The sequence below is a fragment of the Lutjanus erythropterus genome, chromosome 16, assembly GCF_056507025.1.
Source record: "Lutjanus erythropterus isolate fLutEry1 chromosome 16, fLutEry1.hap2, whole genome shotgun sequence".
Lineage (NCBI taxonomy): Eukaryota > Metazoa > Chordata > Actinopteri > Lutjaniformes > Lutjanidae > Lutjanus > Lutjanus erythropterus.
The window spans coordinates 11,659,969-11,687,135 of record NC_139332.1 but is presented as its reverse complement, the minus strand read 5'-3'; the positions used below and the strand labels follow the sequence as shown (position 1 = coordinate 11,687,135).

Below are 27,167 nucleotides of genomic sequence, written 5' to 3'. Positions count from 1 at the left end.
TAATATTTTCAAGCTATCGACAAAGCAAGCCCAACCAAATGGAAAATACATGTAAAATATCTACTGGTCTGGTCCGCCTTATAAAAACGTCTGCGTCACTTCCCTTGTTGCCTTCACAGACACTGAAATAACGCAATTAAGGGAAAGATGTAAACTCGACGAAGAAAGCCACAATTTACTAAAATTAATTCTATTAAGAGTCTGGTAAAAGCTGTTTTGTAAACAGGAAATTGAAAATGACCAGAAATGTCTTCCTTTTATACCCTCCCAACTGAACAACAGTTTGGGGAATAATCATTTAATTATTTTGAAAAAGTACTTTATACACAAAGGTCGTGTCATTCATATATTTGTTTAATATCTAAACTAGATACTGTATATATTATATATATTTATATAGCATTATCATTCTACTATACACATTTAAAAACCCATATATTATCATGAACATGATTAAATCCTGATTAATTGCTTAAATTATTATTGTTTATTCTTTATCTATGAATGTCATTATTATCTGTAATAGGTCTGTAATTTTCCTTTTTTTAATGTTGTTGCCACTGGCTCAGTTGTTCTTGTGAATTTGTGTTTTCTTGAATATAGTGCCTTTTCTCATAGGAGAGAGAGAGAGAGAGAGAGAGAGAGAGAGAGAGAGAGAGAGAGAGAGAGAGAGAGAGAGAGAGAGAGACAGAGAGAGAGAGAGAGAGAGAGAAAGAGAGAGAGAGCAGCGTATTTGTTGAGCATTTGAAGGCAGCACAGCGGGCGTGGCCAAAGTCGAAATCGAAAGTGTCTGATGTGTGCGCTGGTATAATTTCTTCGAGGGCAGCAAAGACTTTATTCCGTTGTTCAGCTGTGGTAACCCCTTTTATTATTATTAATTTATTTATTTCGTATCTAAAGCCTTTCTCGTTTAAAATGATGTAATGACATACTGTAGTTACGAGAAACGAGGCGTACTGTCTCTGTGCCGTTTGTGCAGCTCTCTTAACATTGTTTTCAAATTTAAATTCTTATATGCGAGTATTAGTGCCACATTTAAGGATGATTTGGGAGAACAGGCTGATGTCCGTAGCGTTTGATGATGTATTTTTTATGCCGAATCCTTGTGTTAACTTTAGCACTGAAAGTAAAAGGCAAATACTCTTGTAATGCATAACTTTATTGTATCTATTCTGTCTTATATGTATTACGTATGATGTTTTGTTATTTAGTATTGCGGTGTTGCGGTGTTGCAGTGTAGGTTATGAGTACTGTTCCACCATTTCTTTTAATAATACAAATGTTGTTTTCTAGGTAACAGAGAGACAGAATGGCGGCAATGCAGTTCTGCCCGTAAGATCCACTTTTCTGTTCTGTTTAGATATAAATGATTTAAGACAGACTGGTGTTAGCAGGGGGATTATTCCTATACTGAGCCAACTCAACAACCATTTTGTCACCATGTATATTTTATCCTTTCGTTATCATCACTACAGCATCTCCCTTTTGCCTGATCACATCTGGGCGTCCTATATGAATAGTCCTTGATTTGTCCATTTTTATACAGTGCACTGCCGCACATTAAATTCCTATATGAGTACGTTTTACCAGTTAGATTTGTTTTTTAATGCCTTTCTTCATCATCTGTGATGTGAAAATATCATATTTTCACAGTCAGATAAAGTAAAAGTATGCAGACAAAGTTTGAATGAATCTGACAATAATGCAAAAGGATTCTAGTGAGTTTGGTGAGAGAAATTAAACAGCAGTTTCTGGTTGAACAAAACGTATCTCACTGTTTAAAATAAGGTCTCTCACTGTCCTGATGTATGCTTACATCTGTATTATCCTGTTACTTAAATGCACATGGACTGACAAAGGGGGGAAAAAATTAATGCTCAATCGTTTATTTAATTCTCAGGAACAGTGCATATTAATAAACATTCCTCTAAATATGCCAGGATTAGCCAAAAGGCTAGTTTCCATGTGTAGTGCCTGCAGTCCTAGTAAATACCGCTGTGAATATCAAGACTTCTTTTAGCTCTGTTTTTCTAAACATCGTCACTTTTCTACCTTCCAGGCCGGTGTCTGTACTTAATTTCCTCCAAAGCAACAGAGGTAGGTAAAGTGAAACTAGACGTATCTTTGCTTCACACATCATAAAACCTCCCTATGAAAAGTTTTTCCATATTTCATCATTTGTTGTCTGGCATGTGTTGCAGGCCCTAATTACCTGTCAAGGATGTTACAACTTGTGCACACACATAAAAGCAAGACTGCCTGTTTGAAGAGTCCAGCTGGTGCCAAATGGAAGATAGGAGACGTGGACGACACCATTTACAGAGGGAAAAAGAACGAGGTGAACGGGTGGGGGAAATTCTACCTTCCCGATGAAGTAGACATGCAGGTTTTAGGTGTAGTGGAGGGGATCTCGTGCCCGTGTGAGCAGCTCGTTCTGATGACTTGTGAGAATGAAAACGTATATGCCTACGATGGAGAGGAGCTGCATGAGGTGGCTTCGAGTGTGGAGGAGCTATGTGACGAAGGAATGGAGTATCCATCATCCACTACCTACTACAAAGGAGAGGCCTTCAAACATATGGTGAGAAGTTAGACTTTAATTGCAGGGAATAAGCAGGGCTTTGATAAGTGATCACTTGTGGGCACTGACAATGATTTTTTGATATTTTCTGTTGTGTGCAGACCGAGAAGGACTGGGATAAAGTGAGGAAGGGCCCCGTGGGGATGAGGCTTGACCAAGCTCATCTTAAACTGGTGACGGCACAAAAGTCCAAATTCTTGGATGCTCTCAAATAATCCACTGGTGCGTATCTTTATCTTTGCGGCAGGGTAAAGATTAAGGTCTTTTTTTTTTCTTTTCTGCTCTGGATGTGTTGATATCCTGCATCAGTACATTCAGAGCACATTCACTCTGGGGGTTTCTTGATTAAATTTTAAACCCACACACACATCACAGTTTAACTTTAAATACGTTGCAGCAAACTTAATAATGAAAGATTAAATTTAAAACTCTCTTTAAACCTCAATCTAGTTTTTACTGTAAACCTAGATTAAATTTAATTCTGTTGAACAAAAACGTTACACCCCAATTTAAAATGTGATCCAGTATTAACTTTAAATTTGCACTAAATGAGGTTTAAATTTTAAAATAGCTGCCTTTTTTAAGATGGATTGAGCAAAAATAATCAAGTTCCTTGAAGAAGATTGAACCCATTAAAACTGTGTTGCTTCTCTTCTTTCTTTCACTCCAGTTTATCCGTTAAAACAGTCTGTCAGTTGCTGCCAAGCAGTCAGTTTTTTTCCTTACTGTGCTGTTGCCCATTTTTTAATCTTCTATTATTTTGAAGTATTACTCCATTAATTGAGCCAACAAGTTTTTTACTCAGCGGAGAAATTGCAGCTTCTCATAGGCTAACTAACTTTTTAGCTATCTATGCTCTTTTTAGCTCTATGCTCTATGCTATCTATGCTTTGTTGATAGCTAGCTAGTAAATCAGTGTGATAATTTAATTAACTTTTTAGCTAGCTAGCAAACAATGTAATGCTTTTTTAAGGAATACAGAGCAGCTAAAAGTTAGTTGCTTTTTATACCTCTTTTATTCTTACTAGCTTCTGGCAACAGTCAAATGTATTTATTTATTGTCATTTGAATAAGCATCTCAATGTGGATTAACCTCTGTTTAGTTTCGGGTTACATCTGTAAGCTTGGATTTATGCAGCTAAACTGACATTAGTGTTTAATTGTGCAAAAGAACTCTAAAATTTGATTTACTCGTTTTAAACCTAGTTTTGTTAACTCTTATTTAAACTAATAATTAACTTAATCTTTGTTGGTGCAACCCAGTCTCAGTTTACTTTAAAGGGACAGTTCACCCCCAAATTGAAAAACCCATATTTCCCCCCTGGTCTGGAGTGCTATTTGTCCATCTAGATGTTTTAGTGTCAGTTGCTCAACGCACAGAAAATACATTTAAAAAAATAGTATCCAATAGCGATGTCCCTGATTCTCAAGATCCACAGACCTTTTGAGAAGTTTCATGTAGGAACTATTTTCTCTCTGCAGTAAAACCATCAGAAGTACCTTCTTTTCTACCAGAAAGAAAGTAGTTCCTGCACGAAACTGCTCACAACAAGTTCTGTGGATAATGTTGAGTAACAGGGTCATTATTTTTGGAAAATGTTTTGATGCTTTGAGCAACACAAGCCGAGTGCCATTTTGTCCCATCATATTGGCGAGGAGGCAGACATCTCTTTGTCTGATATCTTCAAAACTCTGTAGCTCACAATAAGAAAAATCTAGATGGATAAATTGCATTAAATGTCCCTGTAAGAAAGTTGGTTTTGCTTGGTTATGGGCCAAGTGATTAATTTTTTTTGTGTCACTCTCATATTTATCCTGTATAAAGGGATCTAATCTGTCACTTCTTTCTCTCTCTCTCTCTCTCTCTCTCTCTCTCTCTCTCTCTCTCTCTCTCTCTCCAGGAACGAGCAGCTGATGCATTTGATTTTTGTTCTGTGTATACTGATAGTGGTATAAATGTAAAAAATCTATAAACGAACTGCTTTGTTGCTGTTAAAACATAATTAATCAAATACTGACTTAATCAAATAAATCTAAGCACCAAGTTGTGGATTTTTTATGGAATTCATGGATCCTGCAGAGAAGTGACAGACTGAAGGAAAAACCTGAATCAATCAGAGAATGGTTTTATGAAAATGATGTGAATCATTACGCTAGTGATACTCAACTCGAGGCCTGTGGCACAAATCTGGCCCAGATCTAGGGTGCTGGGGGGCCTTTTTCTAATTCACAATAAAAAATAAACCGATTCGAACTGGGAATTTTTGTTTGTTTGAATACCAGTTAGTAAAATGTTGCTTGGAAAGCTACACATTAGTCTTGACACACTTTAGGAGCTTAAATATGCTATTGATTACTGTATGTGATAGGAGCAGTTTATAGTTTATATCGATTAATCATTTCAACATGTCAGTGATTGCATGATGGAAGAGGTTGCACATACACTTAATATTATATTACATAAAGATTCAAATGTAACTGAAGTATTTACAGCTGAAATGCAGTTGCAGTAATAAAATGCAGTAAAACATCAGATTTAACTGTCAGTAGGACTAGTGTCAATCCTTGCACTTTGTTAATTTAGTTAAATATGTTAAACTAGTAAGTTGTTTAATGTGAAAATAAAGAAATAATAAAAAAAAAAGAAAAAAAGATGAGTTCTGGGTGTTTCATTGCAGTGGTTCTCAACCTGGGGGTCGCCAGCCCTTTAGAACACTCAAAAACATGCAAATTACAGCTGCTCTTAATAAATTTAACAGCCAATAATGGTTCAGAACAGACACAAATACAAACTAAAACCAATATTTGCACTGTGCAATATAAAATGGCAAACCTAACATACTACTACGTCCATTCATGATGGGAAATGAGGTCCCCATTTTAGACTGGGGAATGGGTTGAATACCAACCTCATTTTTGTAGGGGGTTGTGACTTTAAAAGGTTGAGAACTGTTGTTTTAATGCTCAATCATTTTATCTGATACATATATCATTAATATATCATTTGAAATAGTAAAAGACTGAAAATAAACTCTTTTCATGAGTTTGTGTGGAAGTTACCCTCAGGCAACATTGTACTGCTATGCAGTGTTATAACCCTCCTCAAAACAAGACAGTGAGTCACCTTTCAGTATTTGATCACTTGTGTTACATTTAAATGCTTGTTTTCAGTTTCCTGGTGTGTTTTTTCCTGACATACAGTATGTTGTGTTGCTGCATCTTTGACTCACTACTTACGATTTAAAATAAAATAATTATTAATGCATTTTAAAAACTAATCTTATGTAGGTTGAACAGTATATAAACCTAAATACACAACACCAAAAAATGATACAGTGTTACAAGACAAATTTTTCTTTTTAACAGTTTTCCATGACTCCATCATCAAACTACATTAAACAATTAAAAATTAAACTTTAGTCATCTATTAATATGAATTCAGTTTTTCCAGATAGAAAAAATTCAGAAAAAAAAAATGTTTTCAGGGCATTTTTGTGATGAGAGATGATGGGCTGAACCATATGAGGAAGGCTGCAAAAAAGAGATTCAACATGACCTCCAGAGAGTCATATGACAAATTAAAACACTGCTTATTAGTTTATTTAGAGTCCTGATTCTTTCTTTTTAAGATACTGCACCATAATTGAGGAGTACTGTGTGAGTGCACACAGGGCCTAAACTGGGTTTGTTACTGAGATGCAACACCATAGAGGATTACATAGTAATCATAATATTATTACAATATTATTTTGAGACTTTTAGTGGATGAATCTGAGTATTTTTTTTCCTTTTTGAGCTGTAAAAAGAAGGTTTCTGTTGTGTTTAGCAAGGCTAAAATGGACTCGGACAAACCGCAAAGTAAGAAGAAGTTGGTTTTAGACTGAATGTAGTGAAGAGCTTGAAGAATTGAGGGGAGTTCATATCGAAAAGTTACATCAACACATGATTAAAAAAAAAAAACTCAAGTCAGTTCCCAAATCACAAAACAGTGAGAAAGCTTAAACATCAGCCACCATGCAGAGTAACAATCATTAAACATGCACAATAAAGCACAGATCAAAGTTTCTTTATTAGTAGCCGTGGTTAGATTTGTTGTTTCTGAATGAGGAGACACTTCCATTTTTGCTTTCACTTCAGTTCAGCTGTTCTTCCAGCACCACACCCAAGCTGACAGTAAACATCCTGTCTCCTGCACAAGACAAAGATATTTATCAGATATCGTGTCCTGGTACAGTTACATATTTACAGAGAATACCGTCTCTGTTCAGTAATGATCAAACCAGTACAGAGGTACCTTCATGATAAAACTCTCAACAATCTATGTGTGAGAACATTTAATCACAGTTTAGTTTGTATATTAGATAAGATAAAATAAGAGAACAGAAGGAGTGGCAGCTTGAGTCGGGGGCAGAGCCTCTTTTCTTACTTTCTCTTTCATTTTCTCATTTCTTACAATGGTGAGTAGCTGCTTTTACGTGGCTCCCTTTCCATATATTTTATGCTATTATGATTAAATTCAATACTGCTAATGTCATTCTATTGTCATTGAAATGTATAAATGTTGTAATGTGTTGTGTGTTATTTCTAATTTCATCAGGCTGCTGCACCAAATACGACGAGGTGAGTCAGCTGATTTACTCAAACAGGAGTGGTCACTGCTGCAGTCTGTTTTTATTCTTCATAAACAACTGATGTTTATTGTATTTAGGGAGGAAGACTTTCTGATCGAGAAAGACCTTTTCAGGAGGAATGCTTTCCTGGTTATCGGTGAAATGGTGGGAATGCTGAGAGACAATAGTCAGTCTCTGAATAGTCATTCAGAGTTAGTAGATGAGGTATGTCTGAGAGAGACTGTTATGAATGTTTGACATTTCATGTTTTTTGACGTAATACATCATGACATCAGAGCTGCCAACTCTCACGCATTGGCCGTGAGACTCACGCATTTGATTGGTTTCATACACTCTGACCCCACACCTCCGATTTCTCACACTGAAATGCACATCAAGAGCCTTTTTTATGTGTTTAAGGTTAAAAACGGTAATGAATATACCTGACAGCTGAGTTTGTCTGTGATCTACCTGAGAGAAGCCACTCGTGATCGATTAGTTATGCTTGCACAGACTGTGAGTGGGTTGAGCTCGCACAAAGCATATGACGCAAAGATCCTCTACTAGTCTGAAACCCATATCCACTAAACCAGGGGTGTCAAACTTACGGCCCACAGGCGCCAGAGAGTCAAATTCAGGCCACGGGATGATTTTGCAAAGAGTGAAAATTACAGGGATGACACTAATTTTAGGATTGAAACAATTCCTCGAGTAATTCAATTACTTAAATTCGTTTAAATTCTGTTGACTTTCTTCATCTGCAGGATGTTTTATAAAGACAAAAAGACAAACCCTAACTCGCATTTTGGGTTTTTCTCTACATATTAATCCACCTGCGATTGACAGCAGCAGAGAAGCTGCGTGTGGAGGAGACTGTTGTTAATGACGGAGGTTATTACGACAGTCGAAATTAACGTGATGGTTAATGACATCGACACCAACCAGATGCACTTATAAAATTAAACAACTGTATAAGGAGGCCTGTACGTAAAACAGGAGAGTCTGTGTTTCTCTGTGAGAAACTTTCAGACCTTCTCACAGCAGAGTGAAGAGCTGCTGAGAAGCAGAGCTGCACCGGTGAGCAGAGAGGAGCTGTGTAGAAATTAAGACAGCTGATATCACCAAAGTTTCAATGAACATCACAGTTTTATGATCTGTGTCTTTGGTGATAGCATAGTTACATCAGTGAAAAAAGTTATGGTCTGGATTTCACTCGAGGCGATGTGACAGCTTTTAAATCAGTCGCTCTTCACAGAGATGCGCTGCACACAGCAGCATCTGTCCTGTCTTTTCACTGCAATGCTGCATTGAGATTTCGGGTATTATAACTTATACAAAAGTAACAGTGACAGTGACAGTAAAACTATGATGCTCACATGTAGTCCTCGGATCACACGTGTGCTGAACCATAGAGGGCGATCCATCAACTGCGATCCGTTGCACCCCTAATATATGTTCATCAATGCCCCCCCGTACAGATAGATGTATGTACATATATATGCAGAACACGCAATATTTCTCATCTGATTACTCGATTAATCACCAGAATAATCGATAGATTATGCATTAATTTTACTGGTCCGGCCCACTTGAGATCAAATTGCACGTGGCCCCTGAACCAAACCTGAACCAAAATGAGTTTGACACCCCTGCACTAAACTGTGTTTGGCTCACGCCATCATGCCCGCCATGGTTGGCTGCACCAAATCTCAGTCCAAGGTTTTTTTAAAAGTTGGCAGCTCTGTGTTACATCACTGTGCCATAGTTTACCTTGTAAACATAATGCTTCTTGGTTACATCCAACACTGAAACTGTCTTTGAATGTGTTTTGACTCTACAGATTCTACACTGCATCTTCTTCTTGGGAGTGATCACCGATCCACGATATACCCCAGAATATATTGTGTCTGATGAGGACATGTTGAATCTGCTAAAGGGCCGCTTCCCTCAGCCTTTTGAAAGATATTCCACAGAACTACCCAGACGGAGTCCAATTTCCTGTGTGTTGGACATGGTAAGATGAACAAGTTGTCGCTTTCTTCAACTAATCATCCACAAATACTGTATAATTTATGACATTACATTTGGTGAAGAGCACTTTAGGACTTAGGAAACGTAAAGTTCAAGACTTGGGACTGAAGTGCAAAGACTTGAGCTTCACTTGTGACTTGCAAAAAAATAGGGCTCATGCAAAAACATTCGTATTCTCATTTTAAACTTCTCTAACTTTTTTTTTTGCACTAAAGGCATGTAGAAACATTTCCATGTCAGATTCAACAAATGCTTGTAACTTCAGATAACTGTGTAAATAATCTGCCTGTGCATATCTGAGTGCATGTGCATGAAATTTGTAAACTAGCATAGTTAATGCCCCAATAATATAATATAAAGTACAAGAACATTGGTAAATGCAAGTTGTCCTGAATCACTGGTGTTAAGAACAAATCTGTTTGTAGGAGTGATTCTTGCATGAGGCCCAATGACTTCCTCTCACCTCCCTTAAAAAACACAAAGCATGACTCAGCAAACAATGCTGCATTTGCGTGGATAACAAACTGGGGATAATATTTGTGATTCCTTGCAGATTGTCTACATGATTGGACAAGAGAATGAAAAAAAAATAATAAAGAGGCTGCGAGACCTCATCCTTCAGCTGAAGGAAGGTAATACGAAAGAGCTGGTCTGCTCCACCATCTGTGTCTCTCAGCACGACAAGACCCCACAGTCAGTCAGGTATTACGGAGTCTCCATGTCCACTTCTGGCTGTGATCCCGGACGAATCGTTGTTGCTGCGTCCTGTCTTAGCATCTGGGACAGTTACGTAGCTGATGCAGTGATGACCTACTATCCAACAAAGGAAAAGAAGAAATATTTTGATGGAACCATCAAACTTCCAAAGCAGGTCAGGTGTGAGGCGTTTAACATCAGCAATGGGGAAAAAAAGCCCCCTTGTAGATCATGTGGGAATTTGTTTGGTTTGCCAACAACTGAAACACAGCAGTGGGCCTATGGCAACTGTGCTGAACCTGAAAGTCTGAGCAACTTGTTTAAAAAAGAGAAAGATGTGAGAGAGCAAGCACAGCTGACATCTCTGACCTGGACAGCTCCAAACAGGGAGAGGGCTAAAAAGGCTGTCATGGAAGAGCTTAACCGCTGTCTGAAAAGGGTAACAGAAAAAGAAACAGGCCAGAAACCAAAATTTAAGTGGAATAATAACTTCTACACCCCACAAGCAATTCAACCTTCAATCTCAAATTGTGATATAATGTGATACTGTAAACAAGGTGATATATTGCTTCTTTTTTTTCTATTTTAAGGAAATCTGTCATAGTGCAAAGAACACACCATCATATGCATGAAATCTGAGTTACAAATTGCACTTTTTGCAAAAACAGAAACCAAAATTTTAGTGGAATGATAACTTCTACGCCCCACAAGAAATTCAACATTAAAAAGGGGAGAATGATTGAATATTAAATATTGATGAGTACAATTATTTTGGTCCTTTATTAGAAAGTGACCAAATAGATCTCTTTTGATGTGATTCTTTATTAGCAAAAACTTCTCTGTAACCTGCTAGGCACTGAAATAAATCCTTTTTTTGTGCACGTAAAATACAAGTGATCAGAGCTGTAAATATATCCTGTTTTATTGTAGCAAAATTGTTGATGTTACAGCCGCTTACTACTGTAATAATAAGATACAAATGTGTTTGTGGAAACAAAATTGTAAGATGATGCAAAAGCTGATGTATTGATCATATTATTGACAATAAAATGATTATGATGTAAACTCAGGCTCATAATTTGATTTATTCTACTAATTGTTTTTCCTTCACATATGGAGCGACAGCCCCAACACTAAGACAAGGAGACTTGAGGACAAAGTTGAGCAATTATAGAGATTAGGATCACTCAAATCATCAGAAACTATCATCAACAAAAGAAATCTCAAGACATGCACTTTAAGGAACAAGGTTAAGAAAGAAGTTTGGGACCTAACATGAAGCATTGCAAGACTTAAATACAAGCTATCAGCCTGTTTCCAAACTAAAGACAAGAGAGGTCAAACAAAGAATCTTTCTTAGAAATAAAGGAAAAAAAATAAAACACTTGACAATCTTCTAAAATATAACCTTATATACAGATTTTGGGGCATATTCACAGTGCTAATGTACCACCATTCCCCCTGCCAGTCTAATTTCTCCCAGAATCTTTAAGCTGAGACTCTATAACTTATTGGGTGACATGTAATAACAATATAGAATTTTTAAAATCTTTGAGCTGAACCTTTACATGTTTGATATTCATCATGAGCTGCTGCATATTTTCCCCAATTTATGTTCCTCAAATATATACTTGAACCTCCTCTCCAGTGTAGGGGCTCTCTCAAGAGGCCATGTCAAATTGGATGCCTCTATATTATGAGCCAGTGTGTTTTTTTCTCAGTAACTGTAACAGATTATATTTACATTTATTTTGTAATTTAACTACATCTACGTCTCATGACAAAATCACCATGATGACATGGAAGAAAGGCTTGTGCGCCTGTTCAGTACACACATGGATTTAAATTATTACATGAACATCTTAATGACTCTGTGTTAAAATAATCTAAGACTAAGAGACTATCTTCAAAGTAAGCTAAATCTAATGTGAAATACTTGCAATACTGCAGGATCCACTTCAGGGCACTGCTCAGCATGGTCAGAGTGAGACATATGACACACTGAGTTTTCTGTTTTCTGAGGTAGACATCAAGCATAGCAATTATTAACAAAATCATGTTTGACTACACATTTAACACATGTTCAATCTGAAAATGTTTTTCAATGGTTTCCAGGTTGAACGACATGCTTCCTCATAACAGTGTGCAGCCATAGACATGTATTACCTCACTACACTTTGTTGAGGCTGAATGTGGCAGGAGTTAAATTATTCAAGGATGTTAAAAAAAATAAAAAAATTAAAAAAGTAGTACAGACACAACGGGAGTGTTGAGGTGATTTTGCTTCAGCATTCATTCAGTGGTTGTTTGTCCCTTATCTTAAACTTTGATACAAGCTACTCACATCACAACCAGAGACTCTGCACTGTCCAACAAATACAAAGGTTATGTTTACTCCCCTCTGCCAGCACTTTTTTCTGCTGCTGGAGAACATCTTACGTATGGTCGTACTACAAACTGCAAAGAACAACAAAAAAAGTGTCTCATTGTCCACCATTTCTGCTTCAAACTTGCTAGACTTAAAGGCACCACCTTATGGCAGAAGCCATACAGCACATTCACAAACACCAACACTAAGTACTATTTAAGAACACTACAGCCTGGAATATCAAATGACACCACTACATTTTGAGTTTAAACATTGCCTGCATATAAAGAAATAAGCAAACATGCATGCCGACTTTTAGTATATGTTTAGATTAGATGTGAAATCACACGACTTAATGGGAGTGATGTCACAGAGAGGAGCAGGGTGCTTGTAAATCAGGAAGCTCCCCTGGGAACTGCAAGACAGGACACTGACATAGGATTCTGACTAAATTAATCTTAAGGATACAAATCTGTCATGTCCTACTTTATCAAATATTATTTGGTATATTTCAAATGGGGAAAATATAATCTTAACTTAAAATATAAAGAAGACTAAAAAAGAATACAATAATAGAGAAAATCAGACATTTGATAGCTCTTTTTTTTTTTTCTTTAGTTATTTACAGGGCAAGTTACACCAACACATCCCCCCAAAAAAACTCAGTCAGTTCCCAAATCACAAAACAGTGAGAAAGCTTAAACATCAGCCACCATGCAGAGTAACAATCATTAAACATGCACAATAAAGCACAGATCAAAGTTTCTTTATTAGTAGCTGTGGTTAGATTTGTTGTTTCTGAATGAGTAGACGCTTCCATTTCTGCTTTCACTTCAGTCCAGCTGCACTTCTTGCACCACACCCAAGCACACAGTAAAAATCCTGTCTCTTGCACAAGACAAAGATATTTATCAGATATCGTGTCCTGGTACCGTCTCTGTTCAGTAATGATCAAACCAGTACAGAGATATTGCAGGAGAAAACACTGACCTTCATGATAAAACTCTCAACAATCTATGTGTGAGAACATTTAATCACAGTTTAGTTTGTATATTAGATAAGATAAAATAAGAGAACAGAAGGAGTGGCAGCTTGAGTCGGGGGCAGAGCCTCTTTTCTTACTTTCTCTTTCATTTTCTCATTTCTTACAATGGTGAGTAGCTGCTTTTATGTGGCTCCCTTTCCATATATTTTATGCTATTATGATTAAATTCAATACTGCTAATGTCATTCTATTGTCATTGAAATGTGTAAATGTTGTAATGTGTCGTGTGTTATTTCTAATTTCATCAGGCTGCTGCACCGAATACGACGAGGTGAGTCAGCTGATTTACTCAAACAGGAGTGGTCACTGCTGCAGTCTGTTTTTATTCTTCATAAACAACTGATGTTTGTTGTATTTAGGGAGGAAGACTTTCTGATCGAGAAAGACCTTTTCAGGAGGAATGCTTTCCTGGTTATCGGTGAAATGGTGGGAATGCTGCAACAAAGCAAAGAGCATTCAGAGTTAGTAGATGAGGTATGTCTGAGAGAGACTGTTCTGAACGTTTGACATTTCATGTTTTTTGACATAATACATCATGACATCAGAGCTGCCTCTCTGCATTGGACGTGAGACTCACGCATTTGATTGGTTCACACCTCTTCTCACACTGAAATGCACATCAAGAGCCTTTTGTTTAAGGTTAAAAAAGGTAAATGAATATACCTGACAGCTGAGTTTATCTGTGATCGATCTGTTGAGCCTGAGAGAAGCCACTCGTGATCGATTAGTTATGCTTGCACAGACTGTGAGGGGGTTGAGCTCGCGCAAAGCATATGACGCAAAGATCTTCTACTAGTCTGAAACCCATATCCACTAAACCAGGGGTGTCAAACTTACGGCCCGCGGGCGCCAGAGGGTCAAATTCGGGCCGCGGGATGACTTTGCAAAGACTGAAAATTACAGGGATGACAAACCATACCTTGGTGTTCGCACAAATAAAGTGTTTGTGTGAAACTCTGCAGAGTGAAACATCGTGCTGTTTACAGACAGTCTGCTGTCTGTAGTTTGACAGAGAGACAGAGAAGGTCGTGTCTAGAAGGGAACTCTAGACCTGCGAAAGATCGCGTGACTTTGATTATTTTAGTAGAAATAACGAACACAAATCTCGCGAGAGTTGTGCAAATAAAGAGTTACCTTCTAAACACGACCGAAAAAGGTGCGCATCGTGGTGTCGATGTTTCTAATGTGGCGGGCCGCCATAAATAAAACACTGTTCACTGATCCACAGAGAGTCACTGACCTGCTGTGATGGAAAAAATACTCTGATTCTTTATTTAAGTAAAAGCACTAATACCACGATGTAAAAATTCCTAATTACAATTTAAAAATCTTGTATGTTATTGTTTCCATTTTTGAAAAATAAACATTTTTATTGCTGTTGTTGTACTTTAATAGTATTCTTATTGTTATTTTTTGATGACTAAATACAGACCTGCAAACTCATAAGAGGAGAAAAAGGTGGCATGTTGGTAAACCAGTCCCCTGTCCTCTGGGGGTCTGGGAGCGTCTGTCCTGCTCCAGAAGAAAAATGTTGTGATTTTAACAAGTTAACAAAACATTCTGGTGACTCTTTCAGTTAAAAGAGTTAGTTCCATCTTCTGTTTGTAGTTTCTGCAGACATTACTACCTTTACTTTTACCTTTGTACTTGGAAAAAGTAAAAAGTAAAGTAAAAACAGTAAAAGTAACGTTACTTTACTGAGTATTTTTACTTTAGCAATTTATAGTTGTTCATTTAATAGACCTGTCTTATTACCTTTTGTATATTACCATTGTTCTTAAATAAAGCAAAAGTAATGTAATAGAAAAAAAATGCAGAACACTTCATCATCTGATTACTCGATTAATCACCAGAATAATCAATAGATTATGCATTAATTTTACTGGTCCGGCCCACTTGAGATCAAATTGCACGTGGCCCCTGAACCAAACCTGAACCAAAATGAGTTTGACACCCCTGCACTAAATGCCCGCCATGGTTGGCTGCACCAAATCTCAGTCCAAGGTTTTTTTAAAAGTTGGCAGCTCTGTGTTACATCACTGTGCCATAGTTTACCTTGTAAACATAATGCTTCTTGGTTACATCCAACACTGAAACTGTCTTTGAATGTGTTTTGACTCTACAGATTCTACACTGCATCTTCTTCTTGGGAGTGATCACCGATCCACGATATACCCCAGAATATATTGTGTCTGATAAGGACATGTTGAATGTGCTGAAGGGCCGCTTCCCTCAGCCTTTTAAAAGATATTCCACACAACTGCCCAGACGGAGTCCAATTTCCTGTGTGTTGGACATGGTAAGATGAACAAGTTGTCGCTTTCTTCAACTAATCATCCACAAATACTGTATAATTTATGACATTACATTTGGTAAGAGCACTTTAGGACTTAGGAAACGTAAAGTTCAAGACTTGGGACTGAAGTGCAAAGACTTGAGCTTCACTTGTGACTTGTAAAAAAATAGGGCTCATGCAAAAACATGTTCGTATTCTCATTTTAAACTTCTCTAACTTTTTTTTTGCACTAAAGGCATGTAGGAACATTTCCATGTCAGATTCAACAAATGCTTGTAACTTCAGATAACTGTGTAAATGATCTGCCTGTGCATATCTGAATAAATCTAAATTTGTAAACTAGCATAGTTAATGCCGCATAATACAATATAAAGTACAAGAAAAATGGTAAATGCAAGTTGTCCTGAATCACTGGTGTTAAGAACAAATCTGTTCGTAGGAGCGATTCTTGCATGAGGCCCAATGACTTGCTCTCACCTCTCTCAAAAACACAAAGCATGACTCAGCAAACGATGCTGCATTTGTGTGGATAACAAACTGGGGATAATATTTGTGATTCCTTGCAGCTTGTCTACCGGATTGGACAAGAGGGTGAAAAAGAAATAATGAAAAGGCTGCGAGAATTCATCCTTCAACTGAAGGAAGGTAATGCGAAAGAGCTGGTCTGCTCCACCATCTGTGTCTCTCAGCGCGACAAGACCGCAAAGTCAGTCAGGTATTACGGAGTCTCCATGTCCACTTCTGGCCGTGATCCCGGACGAATCGTTGTTGCTGCGTCCTGTCTCAGCATCTGGGACAGTTACGTAGCCGATGCAGTGATGACCTACTATCCATCAAAGGAAAAGAAGAAATATTTTGATGGAACCATCAAACTTCCAAAGCAGGTCAGGTGTGAGGCGTTTAACATCAGCGATGGGAAAGAAAAGCCTCCTTGTAGATCATGTGGGAATTTGTTTGGTTTGACAACAACTGAAACACAGCAGTGGCCCTATGGCAACTGTGCTGAACCTGAAAGTCTGAGCAACTTGTTTAAAAAAGAGAAAGATGTGAGAGAGCAAGCACGGCCGACGTCTCCGACCTGGACAGATTCAAACAGGGTGAGGGCTGAAGAGGCTGTCAAGAAAGAGCTTAAGCGCTGTCTGAAAGACGCAAAATTTTATTGGGATAATAACTTCTACAACCCACAAGCAATTCAACCTTAAAAAGTGGGGAATGATTGAATATTAAACATTGATGAGCACAATTATTAAGGTCCTTTATTAGAAAGTGACCAAATGGATCTCTTTTGATGTGATTCTTTATTAGCAAAAACTTCTCTGTAACCGACTAGGCACTGAAATAAATCCTTTTTTGTGCACGTAAAATACATGTGATCAGAGCTGTAAATGTATCCTGTTTTATTGTAGCAAAATTGTTGATGTTACAGCCGCTTACTACTGTAATAATAAGATACACGTGTTTGTGGAAAAAAAAATTGTAAGACGATGCAAAAGCTGATGTACTAATCATATTAATGATAATAAAATGATTATGATGTAAACTCAGGCTCATAATTTGATTTATTGTATTAATTGTTTTTCCTTCACATATGGGGTCATCAGAAACTATCATAAACAAAATTAGATTGGCATAAAACTGCAACATCAAGCACTTTGTCTGTTCAGGGCAGATATGTGCGGAGAAATTAAGAGAGCCAAAGACTAGACAAGTCCATGTGGAAAAGGCTGGTTTTAAAGTGCCGGTGTGGGAAGCTATGACAGAGTCGGCAACTTAACATGTTTAGCCACATTAAAAAAACAAACAAACAAAAAAACATTTATACTAAAGTTAGAGCAATTTTGTTTCATGGTGAGACATAAAAATTCAACAAAGCACTTATAATGATGTAATATGGTAAAAGTCAGGCTTTACTCTCAGGGCGCCTCCACTGTCAGGACGGGAAACACCTTTTGTACATCTCCCAAATGTCTCATAACCCTGATTAGAAATATTCAACCCCCCAGACAAAGTAAGGATTCATAACTTTTTTGCAGAGCTGGATTTTGCTTTGAATTAAGTCTTTGCCTTGAATGATACAGCACATGAACAAACAAAATGAATCATGAAACTCCAGAAATGTATTGTGAAAAAAACAACATATAAATGCGACCTTCGATCAGTAAATACTAACATCAAGTTTAATTACAAATACTGAGTTCACCTAACTCACTTTTTATCAACTTGTTATTAACAGTCATTTTAAATAAGTTACTTTTACTTTGAGGTTGATGTACACATACAATATGAATAAAGTAACAGTAAATAAAGAAGTAAGGTACCAGTACATTATAAGAATCTAGTATTATGTTTTGTCCAAGAATCTTGGTCAAGGACTCACCAAAGCCTTTATCTGGTATAACAAAAAACTATTGATAAGCAAGAAAACTAATATGTGGGAGAAATGGGCCAGATCTGGAATCCATCTTCTGGGTGACATGATTACAGACAATAGAATCCCAACACACCAAGACCAGTTTTATGGTGTTCAGCTTTTTTTATTGCCATGCAGAAGCTCTGCTGCCCCTGGCAGTTTAGGGAGGGTCTTTGCACCTAAAACCTATTTTCCCTGTGTTTGAAGGTAGAGGCTTAGATTTATTAGGTATTCATGGGAAAAGCATTATAATATGTCAGGATAACAGTATATCAAAAATATGTGGTTATAATAGGAGTCAATGGGACCAAATCGGTCCCGAGGATAAAGATTGTAGGCATATATTCAAACCTTAAAAATAATAATAAAAAAACAAATCCTGGCCAAGTTTCACACTCACCAAAATACTGAAAATCCAAAAAATCAAACAAGCAGAATGTACACGTTTTGGCCCCAAGGTGCCTCAAGGGTTAAGCAAAGGTTCAGAATACTGTGTACAACTAACTAGAACTGTCTTGAAGTGAAGTTCCACCTGTGTTGTCAATACAGGACCAAATATTAAGAATTAAGATACTACTACTAATAATACTGTAATCAGTGTAAGAACAGTGTATAAAATATGAATAGTTAAGTGAAGACTAAGGTAAAAAAAAAAAAAAAGTGGAAAAAAGTAAGGTGTAGAGCAGTGCAATACACAGTGTGCATAGATAAAATGGAATTTTTTGTGCACAAAACAAACAAACAAACAAACAAAAAAACACATGGCAAACGTACTTATCCTTGCTCACAAACTCATTTATATGCAGCTTCTGTAATATTTAATTTAGATGAGTCTTTAAGATAGAAGAATGAAGAAAACATAGCATATGCTTACTTCACATGTAGTCTGGAACAGCTACAATCTATACTGAAATTACAGTGTAAGTTGGACTAAAATGTCTTTATGGGCACAATGTGTTTTAAAAAAAACACACATCCAGAACTGTTGACACTGCTTATATTGAAGAAAACCTAATAATCAAGTTTTGACGGGTTTATTTATCTTGTGTTTTTCTTCCAGTGTGTTTGTGTCAGTGGCAAAGATTCACCACTAGATGGCAGCAAAAGCATGTTCAGTTCAAATCCGCTACTGCACGAGACCCAAATCAAAATCATCACTCCAGTATCTAGTGTAGCCCACTGTCCAACACAACTTGATGAAGTGCCCACTATGGTGCCCTTCCAGTGGATATAATATGATGTGGTGCCCTTTAGGGTGCCCTTCCACGATACAAAACACTATAAAGTGTTCCCTACAATTGCCCTCCCAGTGGACAAAACACGATAAGGTGTCCTCTGAGAGTCCTTCCAATGCAAAAAACTTGAAGTGCCCTCCAGTGTGTCCTCCTTGTGGACATGTAATGATGAAGTGCCATTCCAGTGAAATGCTCTCTTGGAGGATCTTCCATGATGGAAAACTTCCTAGGAAATGATTTGGCCTCAGTGTGCCTCTAAATGGTTAAATAGTCAATAGTTCCCCATGTAGGTTTTTTTTTTATTATAGTGGTGTAGTAGATGATTTATTTAAAGTCACATAATAAAATATTTTGTATCTAAACCAGGGATTTGATCTGTTTCACTATAAATTAATCACAACTTTGCAGTTGGCGCCCTTTTTATTTTTATTTATCGCCTGTGCTCCTCAGAAAGCCCAAGTCCACCACTTGTCAGGTATTAACTTAAGCATTGTCAGTGCTGAGGGAAAAACACTTTCTGGCTTCAAATGAATTGATTTATGTGGAGCAATGATGAAAAACTGTGCAAACAAAATAAAATAGGTTTACATTGTTTTGGCTAACTCTGGTCAGGGAAAGAAACTCAATCAGGACAAGTGTGGATTGTATTAGTCTAATATCCACCCTTTCATTAAAGCCAAATGTCGTCAAACAAGTGTATCATTACCTAGGCTAGTCTTTTGCCAAGGAGGTACTTTCTGAATCAGACGTCTTGAGGACCAAACAAAATGCCATTCTTCAGGAAACGTCTGGTGAGTGATGGGAAATGCGATTTATTTTCAGCCGCTACGTCACAGACGCTTTGTTTGGCTTTTCCTGTGGCCCTCGCTCAAACAACATGTTTGTTTTCAGGTCTATATTTGTGTAGCCAAGTGCTACCAATGGGGGAAATCCTGTCTGACCTCTCAGTCCGTTCTGATGAAAACACTGGCACTTGGTGACGTCCAGGAGACGGAATGTTATTTTTTCTTTAAACCTTATGTAATTCATAGCTCTAATCTTTATTTGAACAGGCAATCCCCAGTGCCTTACAGAAATATAAGGACTTAGCTTGATACCTTGGTAGGACTAACTAACATTCCTCACTATGAAAGAACACACACACATACAGTATAGACACAGATGATGAATGCTGCATCACATTTGCGTGCACACACACAAACATACACAGATGGTTGCAGTTAGACTGTAATATTTTCACTGAAGTTGCCCTTGGTGTTCCATGTCTGGAAAATCTGAGTCATGCTTGTTTGACAAATCATCTCTGATCTAATGTAGGCTTTGTTTAATCACTCTTTAATGCATTAAAGCATGTTTGTAAAGAAACAGATGCTCAGATCATTAACACGCATCGTCATAACTGCACTCACACTGAGCGTGCAGTCACAGTATGTCCAATATCCACAAATTGTCCCACAAAACTACTTTTTTCTTAAGGTCAGTCAATAATATAGTACCAAATATGGAGAGAACTTTGACTAGAATAGATAATAACTGCAAGAAAATAGTTGTCAGTTTATTACCTAGCTAATGCAGTCTAACACCTGAAGGCTAACATAATTTGAGGAAAACGCTTTTGTTTGCTTACATGTGTGCATAGATTATGTATAGCATCACAACACAAAATAACTGATCCATGGAGAGCATAAGCATGTTGTATTTGTGTAGCCCAATTCCACAGAAAAAAGCGTAGACCTGGCAATCCTGGGAAACACCTGCTTGAAACAATACATCTGTTAACTTCATTAGCAGCTAGCTACATTTGCATTTGCATTAGTTCAAAGAATAACAGGTTTTTATTACCCGCTGTACATTTACAAATACAGCAGACAGTAACAGATACTTTAATTCGGTAGCAAGCTGCTCTTTTTTGGTTTTCTCTGGTTTATATGTACCTCTGTATCTCTGAGGGAGCAGCATTGCTATAACTAGCCAAACGGTACCGTGAACTGAGCTTTGCTGGAATGTAATGCTGGAAGTATACATAGGCATGATCAACAATACGTTTGCTGTAATGATTATTATTGATCACAGGAAAAGAACTTAGCTAATGTAGCTAATGTTAGCTAGCAAAGTTAATATTGTTTTGCCTCACTCTCCCCAAAACACAAAAACCAGTTCTCAATGAAAGCCCTTCTTTTCTAATTCCAGCAGTACGTCACACTGTTTCTTGTCCATTCTTGTCAGTATCACTGGCAGTTTTTGGTAGTCTATATTTTATCTTAACTTTTTACTGCGGGCATTTTACATAGACTAGCAAAGACAGGCTAGCAAGTTTTAGCAAAGTTTTGTCTGTAACATGCACCTTAGAAAATCCCTCCAGGATTTTGTGGGTTTTTTTGGGAGGATTATTGTGGCATAAAATGCCTGATTTCATGGCAGCTTTTCTTTTTCCAATGGAAATTTCTTTGTAAATGAATTGTGACTGGGAGTGTTCCACAAAGAAGCTAAATCTTTTTGGAGCTCAACCTCAGAATAGCAAAAAACTTATAAACTATTTAAAAAATGCAGAGAGAATTGATAAACGTTGGGCTAATAACAATGGCAAACCTTGTGTACTTTAAGGTGTCTCTTAAACAAAATTTAAACAAAAAACAAAACAAAATATAAAAATAGGTTGTGACTGTTTAAGGAGGCAGCAGTATTACTTTGATTAAATCATTTTTAATTTAAAAAAGTCTCAGTGTCTCTGCTGTTTGCCTGCAGTCTCAGGCAGTGACAACAAGACTCCTGGAAGTCATTTTTCCAGACCAAGACGTAGGCCAACATATAACTCCCCATAAATTTTCCAAAACATATCAGTTTTCCATTTTGGTTTTAAATAAATAAGATATAAAAAATGAATAATAAGCTAAGCTAACTGGCTGCTTGTGATAGCTTTGTAATTACTGACAAAAATAAAAGCAGTTTCAATCTTCTCATCTCACTCTTAGCAACAAAGCTTGTAAACATTTTTTCCCAAAATGCTGCACTATTTCTTTTCATTTGCTCATCATCTTATAAGATTGACGTATTTAACAAACAAAACACTAAATAATCAGCCTGACTGTGCACATTGTGAACTTGTCTCTGAGATGTTCTTAAAATAAAAGAAAACCTGTCTTTTGAATGTGTATTTTTAAAATGCTTTGTAGGCTGAAGACCCGGTGAAGACAGAAGCCATCACTTCAGATCCTGTCCCCTCAGAAATGTGCTCTGTGTGGGTTGGTGCAGATTCAATAGTCTGCTGCTCAGTAGAGTGCAGCTCTAATTCTAAGCTCTTCCTGGTATGTACCAATTCCTCTGACCACCCAATCAACATTATGTTTGTTTGGGTGTAAACACTAAGAACCACAGAACTGTGTTTTGTGTGTGTGTGTGTAGGTGTGTGTGTGACAAAAATAGTATCAACGTAACTTATTTGTTGTTGGGACACGCTGAAACAGGCCACTGCTTGGTACACACATCCAACATGGTTAACAATGGCTTTTGTGAATGAACGTGTGTGTGTGTGTGTGTCTTGTTGTTGCGTCTGTCTGCAACCACTGATCCAGATTGCCAGGCAGTCCTAGCAGGGGGTTGGAGGGATTTCGATGAGGCCGCTTCCATCGGACCACCACTTCCCATCATGCCATTCAGTATGACCCGTTCTGAATGGGTGACTCAGCAAAGCCCCTGATGGACATTTTCATGTCGCTGCTCTGTAACAAAGAAAGGAAAATAATACAATACTCCCCAGTATGTGTGTGTGTGTGTGTGTGTGTGTGTGTGTGTGCGAGAAGCCAAACCAATCAACTGTTCGGTCCAACTGTTGCTTTTGCAGTCTCTGATGAAGACTTGTATGTCTTGTGTATTTGGCTGTGATTGCGCACACTCTAAAAATCATACAGGTATTTTGGGGAATCAACCAACCTTTTCACATTTCTGAAACATAAATATTACAGTTTTATTTATTCAAGTTAAATTAAACTTAAAATTTCTAGCTGCTGGTTTCAGAACACTATAGAATTTATAAACACAAGATAGTTGTTGCTTCAACTTAATAGTTTAAAACATGTTTTCTCAAGTACATCTGAATTAATCTCAAGTTTATTTGACTGGAAATGTTTATTTGTTTCGAATTATTACAAAATTACCTTTACTTGTCTTTTCAAATTCAGCCAACTTTAAAATTTAAGTCAGTCCAGACAATAACTTTTTTAAGTTTAGTTTTTACAGTGTATGTTTTACTTCACTAATGTATTTGTATGTGTCATAATATGTATGCCATTCTCACACTCATTATTCATCTGGAGGGGACGTGTAATCACTGTGAGTGAGTGAGTGAGTGAGTGAGTGAGTGAGTGATTGATTGATTGATTGATTGATTGATTGATTGATTGATTGATTGATTGATTACTGGACCTGCAGCTTCTCTGCAGCTAATCTCAAATACTGCTGGACTGATCAGCCTAATCTTTTTTGGTGAACAACCTCTGTGATTCACAGTTTCTTAAAAACCTTGAAAAATCTTTTTTTTAATGACTTTGATGCTGTTATGTTTTTATGGCAACAAGGATTTATGTTTTCAGATCATCCCATTCTTGTGAACGCAATATTTCAAGAATTTCTTCAAGCTTGGCACAAATGACCACTTGGACGCATAAGGTCTTGATGGTTAAAGGTTGAAGGTAAATATATTTTTGATCATAACTCAAGATTTCATATGCTAGTTATGACAAAATTAGACACAAATATCTATCTAAGATAAAATGATGAGTTGATGACAATTTATATACAAAAGGTGAAAGGTCAACTTCACTGTGACATTAGTTCTCTGTACTCCTCTGTAAAAACAGTCCCTAAGTGAAGACAACATGTTTCTCATTGGAAATTATTCACTGGAATCACACATGCTAATATGATGATAACTTTCATTTTGCCAAGAAATACTCTTAATGACTTTTATTAAATTCCTTCAATACAGTGATAAATTCCATATTAAAGTCTATCAGTCTTCACTTCATACATTATGTGTGTCTGGACAGACTGCTGACCACTGACAGCTGACCTCCCACTCTTCTTAACCAGCCACTAGGGGCTGCAAGTGATCAACAACTGCTTCAGTTTGAAGTCTTATAACAGCCAGGGACATCATATATTGCCAGTTGCGTCTGGCAGTTGTGGTGACATTGCAGGAGGTGCTTCACCATCTCTTGCTGGGTGGGGGTTTGCACGTTACTGAGTACTTTCTTCTACTTCACTTTGGTGTCACATAAAGGCTGAGTTTTGTCTCCTGGGCAGAATATTGTTTTTCTCACATGATGGTCGGTCAGTCGTCGTCCTTTTGGGCCAGCTCCACTCTTGACAACGATGTGAGACATGAGTGTGACTGTAGCACAAAGTGGGAGGATTTTCTCCTCTCTGGCGCATAAAACCTGACATGAAATCATTTATAAAGTGCTGCTGCTGGAAAATACAGCAAACTAACCAGCGTCAGTGCAGGTCTTATATAACAGGCCATATACAGAGCAAATGGGCCCCAGCCCTAGTGAAGCTGTCATCTGCTGGAGTAGTAAAACAATGGGAGTGAAGGGTGAGAGATAACAGAGCACCACCCCTGCTGTGATAATAACACTGTGCGATGGCTATATTTAGGGGCTCACTTTGACAAAATTGCTTGGTGTGTGCGTGCGTGTGTGTGTGTGTGTGTATGTGTGTGTGTGTGTGTGTGCAAGTGTAAGTGTAAGTGTACACTGGGCAGCCCAGAGCTCAGAGCTATGTAGCGCCACGACAACATTTGCCAGTAAAATCACTTTCAAATGCACTAATGCACTTAAAATGCAACAGAGATACATGCTATGAAATAAAAAGACAGGTGAGTAATTGTATTTTGTATTGTATTTTACAGCAAGGAATTAATTTATCTGATGTAGTTTATAATACAATGTTTACTACGAGTTTTCTTAATTACATTTCATGTCAAATAGAGGATGGGTACATTGATTTGAGGTATGGTTGTGTTCACTGTCAGGCTCACACACACTCACAGTTTTAAATTTGACCTTTTCGTAAAGGGACATTGTGGCCTTTCCCCTACATTCTCAGGCCGAAGCACACCACTCATTAAACCAGAGCCAGAGCTTGCTACCAAGACCTTACCTCCAATAAAAACAGCTCAGGCCTGGACAGCAGAATAATGACTTTTCACTAGATTTTTACTCGGGTTTGAGGCCAGCTGATGCATTTACAGGAGGCGCAATAAGGCTCCCCTGCTTTCCTCTCTCCTCCTGTGCTCTTAAGTAACCCTCTCTTCAGTTGGCTACATTTACACACAGACTAACCTGAGTATTGACCTTAATTCCACAGTAGATTTTCCTTTAATTTCAATAGAACTAGCAAACAGCTGCTGTACATATCTAGCATCATCATCTGTTATCTGGAGTCGGGTTTTTTTTCACCATTCAATGAATTTAAGTCCAATATTCACTCTTTTTTTTAGCTCTGTTTTTGGTCTTTACCAGCTCCTGAGCAAAGAATGTCTCCTCAGCTGTTATATACATATATTTAGACACTTGTATATGTGATTTTTCAATATACCACAGTTGCAGTAAACCTAAAAGTAAAAAGCTGAAACGTACAGTATGAGGATGTGAAAATATATTTCAGAATTAATTATTTTCTAATTTTAAATCATTTTGATGCTTTGTAGGTCCAAAACATGATTATCCAATTTGATTTGAAAATGCAACATTTGCCAATTTTAACATGTTTTTTTTTTTTTTCACATCCATTGTCAGTCATCTATCCGAATACAGATACAGATCATTTTGTCATGTAAGTCATGTAAGAAGTACATGTAAAAGAAGAAAAGTGTACACTTCTTATGGCAGCTAACATTCAAGTGCTCCCATACTGTTGGGAAAAACCACAGCAGCAATAGCAGCGTGTTTTTTCCTGGATGTATTTCCTAGTATTTCCCGGATTTGTTTTTTTTTTTTTTTGTTTTTCGCGGATCACTGTCCTTCCTACATGGTGGAGAGGGGTGCTATTGGCTACCGTAAATGCCAATCAATGCTTGTGCCAAGTCCATTCCTAACTGTATGGTTTACAGGAAACACTTTAGCAATAAATACTGCACTAGCTGTTTCATGGGAACTTCAAAACACTGGTCGCTGGTGAAAACAAGGTTCACAAGAGCCAGAAAACTAAAACAATGAGTTAAAAAACATTAAGATGATCTGACTCCCTCCTTCACCATTTCAGTTTCTGCAGAAAATAAATGATATTATTAGCATCTTTGCAGTATTTTGTGATGAAATCTCTGACTGAAACTAAGGATTATTTTCATGGTTGATTAATTGGTCAGTTATTTTCCCAATTAATTGATTAGTAGTTGTTCCTTTTTAAATCTCAGAAAATGGTGAAAAATGTGAACCAGTGTTTCCCAAAGTTTAAGATGGTGCTCTCAAATGTCTTGTTTTACCCACAACCAAAAGATATTCAGTTTACTGTCATAAAGGAGCAAAGAAACAAAAGAATTCACATTTATGAAATTGCTGAAATTGACTGAATTTTGACTTTTTTCTTTAAAAAATGACTACAACTACTAATATAGTTGGTAATTAATTTGATAATCAATTAATTGATAAATCATAACATTACCATACTTTGTGAGTCAAAGTAGTGATTCGATGCCAAAGTGATTTTTTAATATGTGACACGAGACAGGCTGATTGATTTCTGACTTGCTGCTTAATAATTTAAACACATTTCGGATGATTATAATCTTGATTATTGCAGCATTTGAGCTCAAATAAAAGTCTATGTGTGAATAAACACTGTCTCAGAGGAGAGTGAATAGGTCTGGTGAGGACTGACAGTAAGCAAGACCTCAA

At 37.3% G+C, this 27,167-nt stretch overlaps 3 protein-coding genes across 3 annotated transcripts; all 3 read left to right on the top strand.

The window, feature by feature from the left end:
• Window positions 1-742: 742 nt before the first annotated feature.
• LOC146312765 (uncharacterized) lies at window positions 743-4,842 on the top strand. Its single transcript, XM_084738943.1, has 6 exons — window positions 743-855; window positions 1,294-1,332; window positions 2,060-2,097; window positions 2,202-2,581; window positions 2,683-2,803; window positions 4,483-4,842. The coding sequence occupies exons 2-5, from the start codon at window positions 1,310-1,312 to the stop codon at window positions 2,794-2,796; spliced, it is 555 nt and encodes a 184-aa protein (XP_084595069.1). The 5' UTR covers window positions 743-855; window positions 1,294-1,309; the 3' UTR covers window positions 2,797-2,803; window positions 4,483-4,842.
• Window positions 4,843-7,019: 2,177 nt separating this feature from the next.
• LOC146312764 (uncharacterized) lies at window positions 7,020-10,989 on the top strand. The gene is made up of 3 exons (XM_084739799.1): window positions 7,020-7,416; window positions 9,032-9,205; window positions 9,776-10,989. The coding sequence occupies exons 1-3, from the start codon at window positions 7,132-7,134 to the stop codon at window positions 10,460-10,462; spliced, it is 1,146 nt and encodes a 381-aa protein (XP_084595925.1). The 5' UTR covers window positions 7,020-7,131; the 3' UTR covers window positions 10,463-10,989.
• Window positions 10,990-13,608: 2,619 nt separating this feature from the next.
• LOC146312763 (uncharacterized) lies at window positions 13,609-17,074 on the top strand. Its single transcript, XM_084739798.1, has 3 exons — window positions 13,609-13,805; window positions 15,457-15,630; window positions 16,194-17,074. The coding sequence occupies exons 1-3, from the start codon at window positions 13,674-13,676 to the stop codon at window positions 16,827-16,829; spliced, it is 942 nt and encodes a 313-aa protein (XP_084595924.1). The 5' UTR covers window positions 13,609-13,673; the 3' UTR covers window positions 16,830-17,074.
• Window positions 17,075-27,167: the final 10,093 nt, after the last annotated feature.

What these genes read in the sequence shown, in the direction of transcription:
- LOC146312765 (XM_084738943.1), top strand. Translation starts at nt 1,310, where the DNA reads ATGGCGGCAATGCAGTTCTGCCC. An exon ending in TTTCCTCCAAAGCAACAGAG is followed by an intron (nt 2,098 to 2,201) that starts GTAGGTAAAGTG and finishes CATGTGTTGCAG; the next exon opens with GCCCTAATTACCTGTCAAGG. An exon ending in GAGAGGCCTTCAAACATATG is followed by an intron (nt 2,582 to 2,682) that starts GTGAGAAGTTAG and finishes TGTTGTGTGCAG; the next exon opens with ACCGAGAAGGACTGGGATAA.
- LOC146312763 (XM_084739798.1), top strand. Translation starts at nt 13,674, where the DNA reads ATGTTTGTTGTATTTAGGGAGGAAGACTTTCTGATCGAGAAAGACCTT. An exon ending in ATTCAGAGTTAGTAGATGAG is followed by an intron (nt 13,806 to 15,456) that starts GTATGTCTGAGA and finishes TTGACTCTACAG; the next exon opens with ATTCTACACTGCATCTTCTT. An exon ending in TTTCCTGTGTGTTGGACATG is followed by an intron (nt 15,631 to 16,193) that starts GTAAGATGAACA and finishes GATTCCTTGCAG; the next exon opens with CTTGTCTACCGGATTGGACA.
- LOC146312764 (XM_084739799.1), top strand. Translation starts at nt 7,132, where the DNA reads ATGTATAAATGTTGTAATGTGTTGTGTGTTATTTCTAATTTCATCAGG. An exon ending in ATTCAGAGTTAGTAGATGAG is followed by an intron (nt 7,417 to 9,031) that starts GTATGTCTGAGA and finishes TTGACTCTACAG; the next exon opens with ATTCTACACTGCATCTTCTT. An exon ending in TTTCCTGTGTGTTGGACATG is followed by an intron (nt 9,206 to 9,775) that starts GTAAGATGAACA and finishes GATTCCTTGCAG; the next exon opens with ATTGTCTACATGATTGGACA.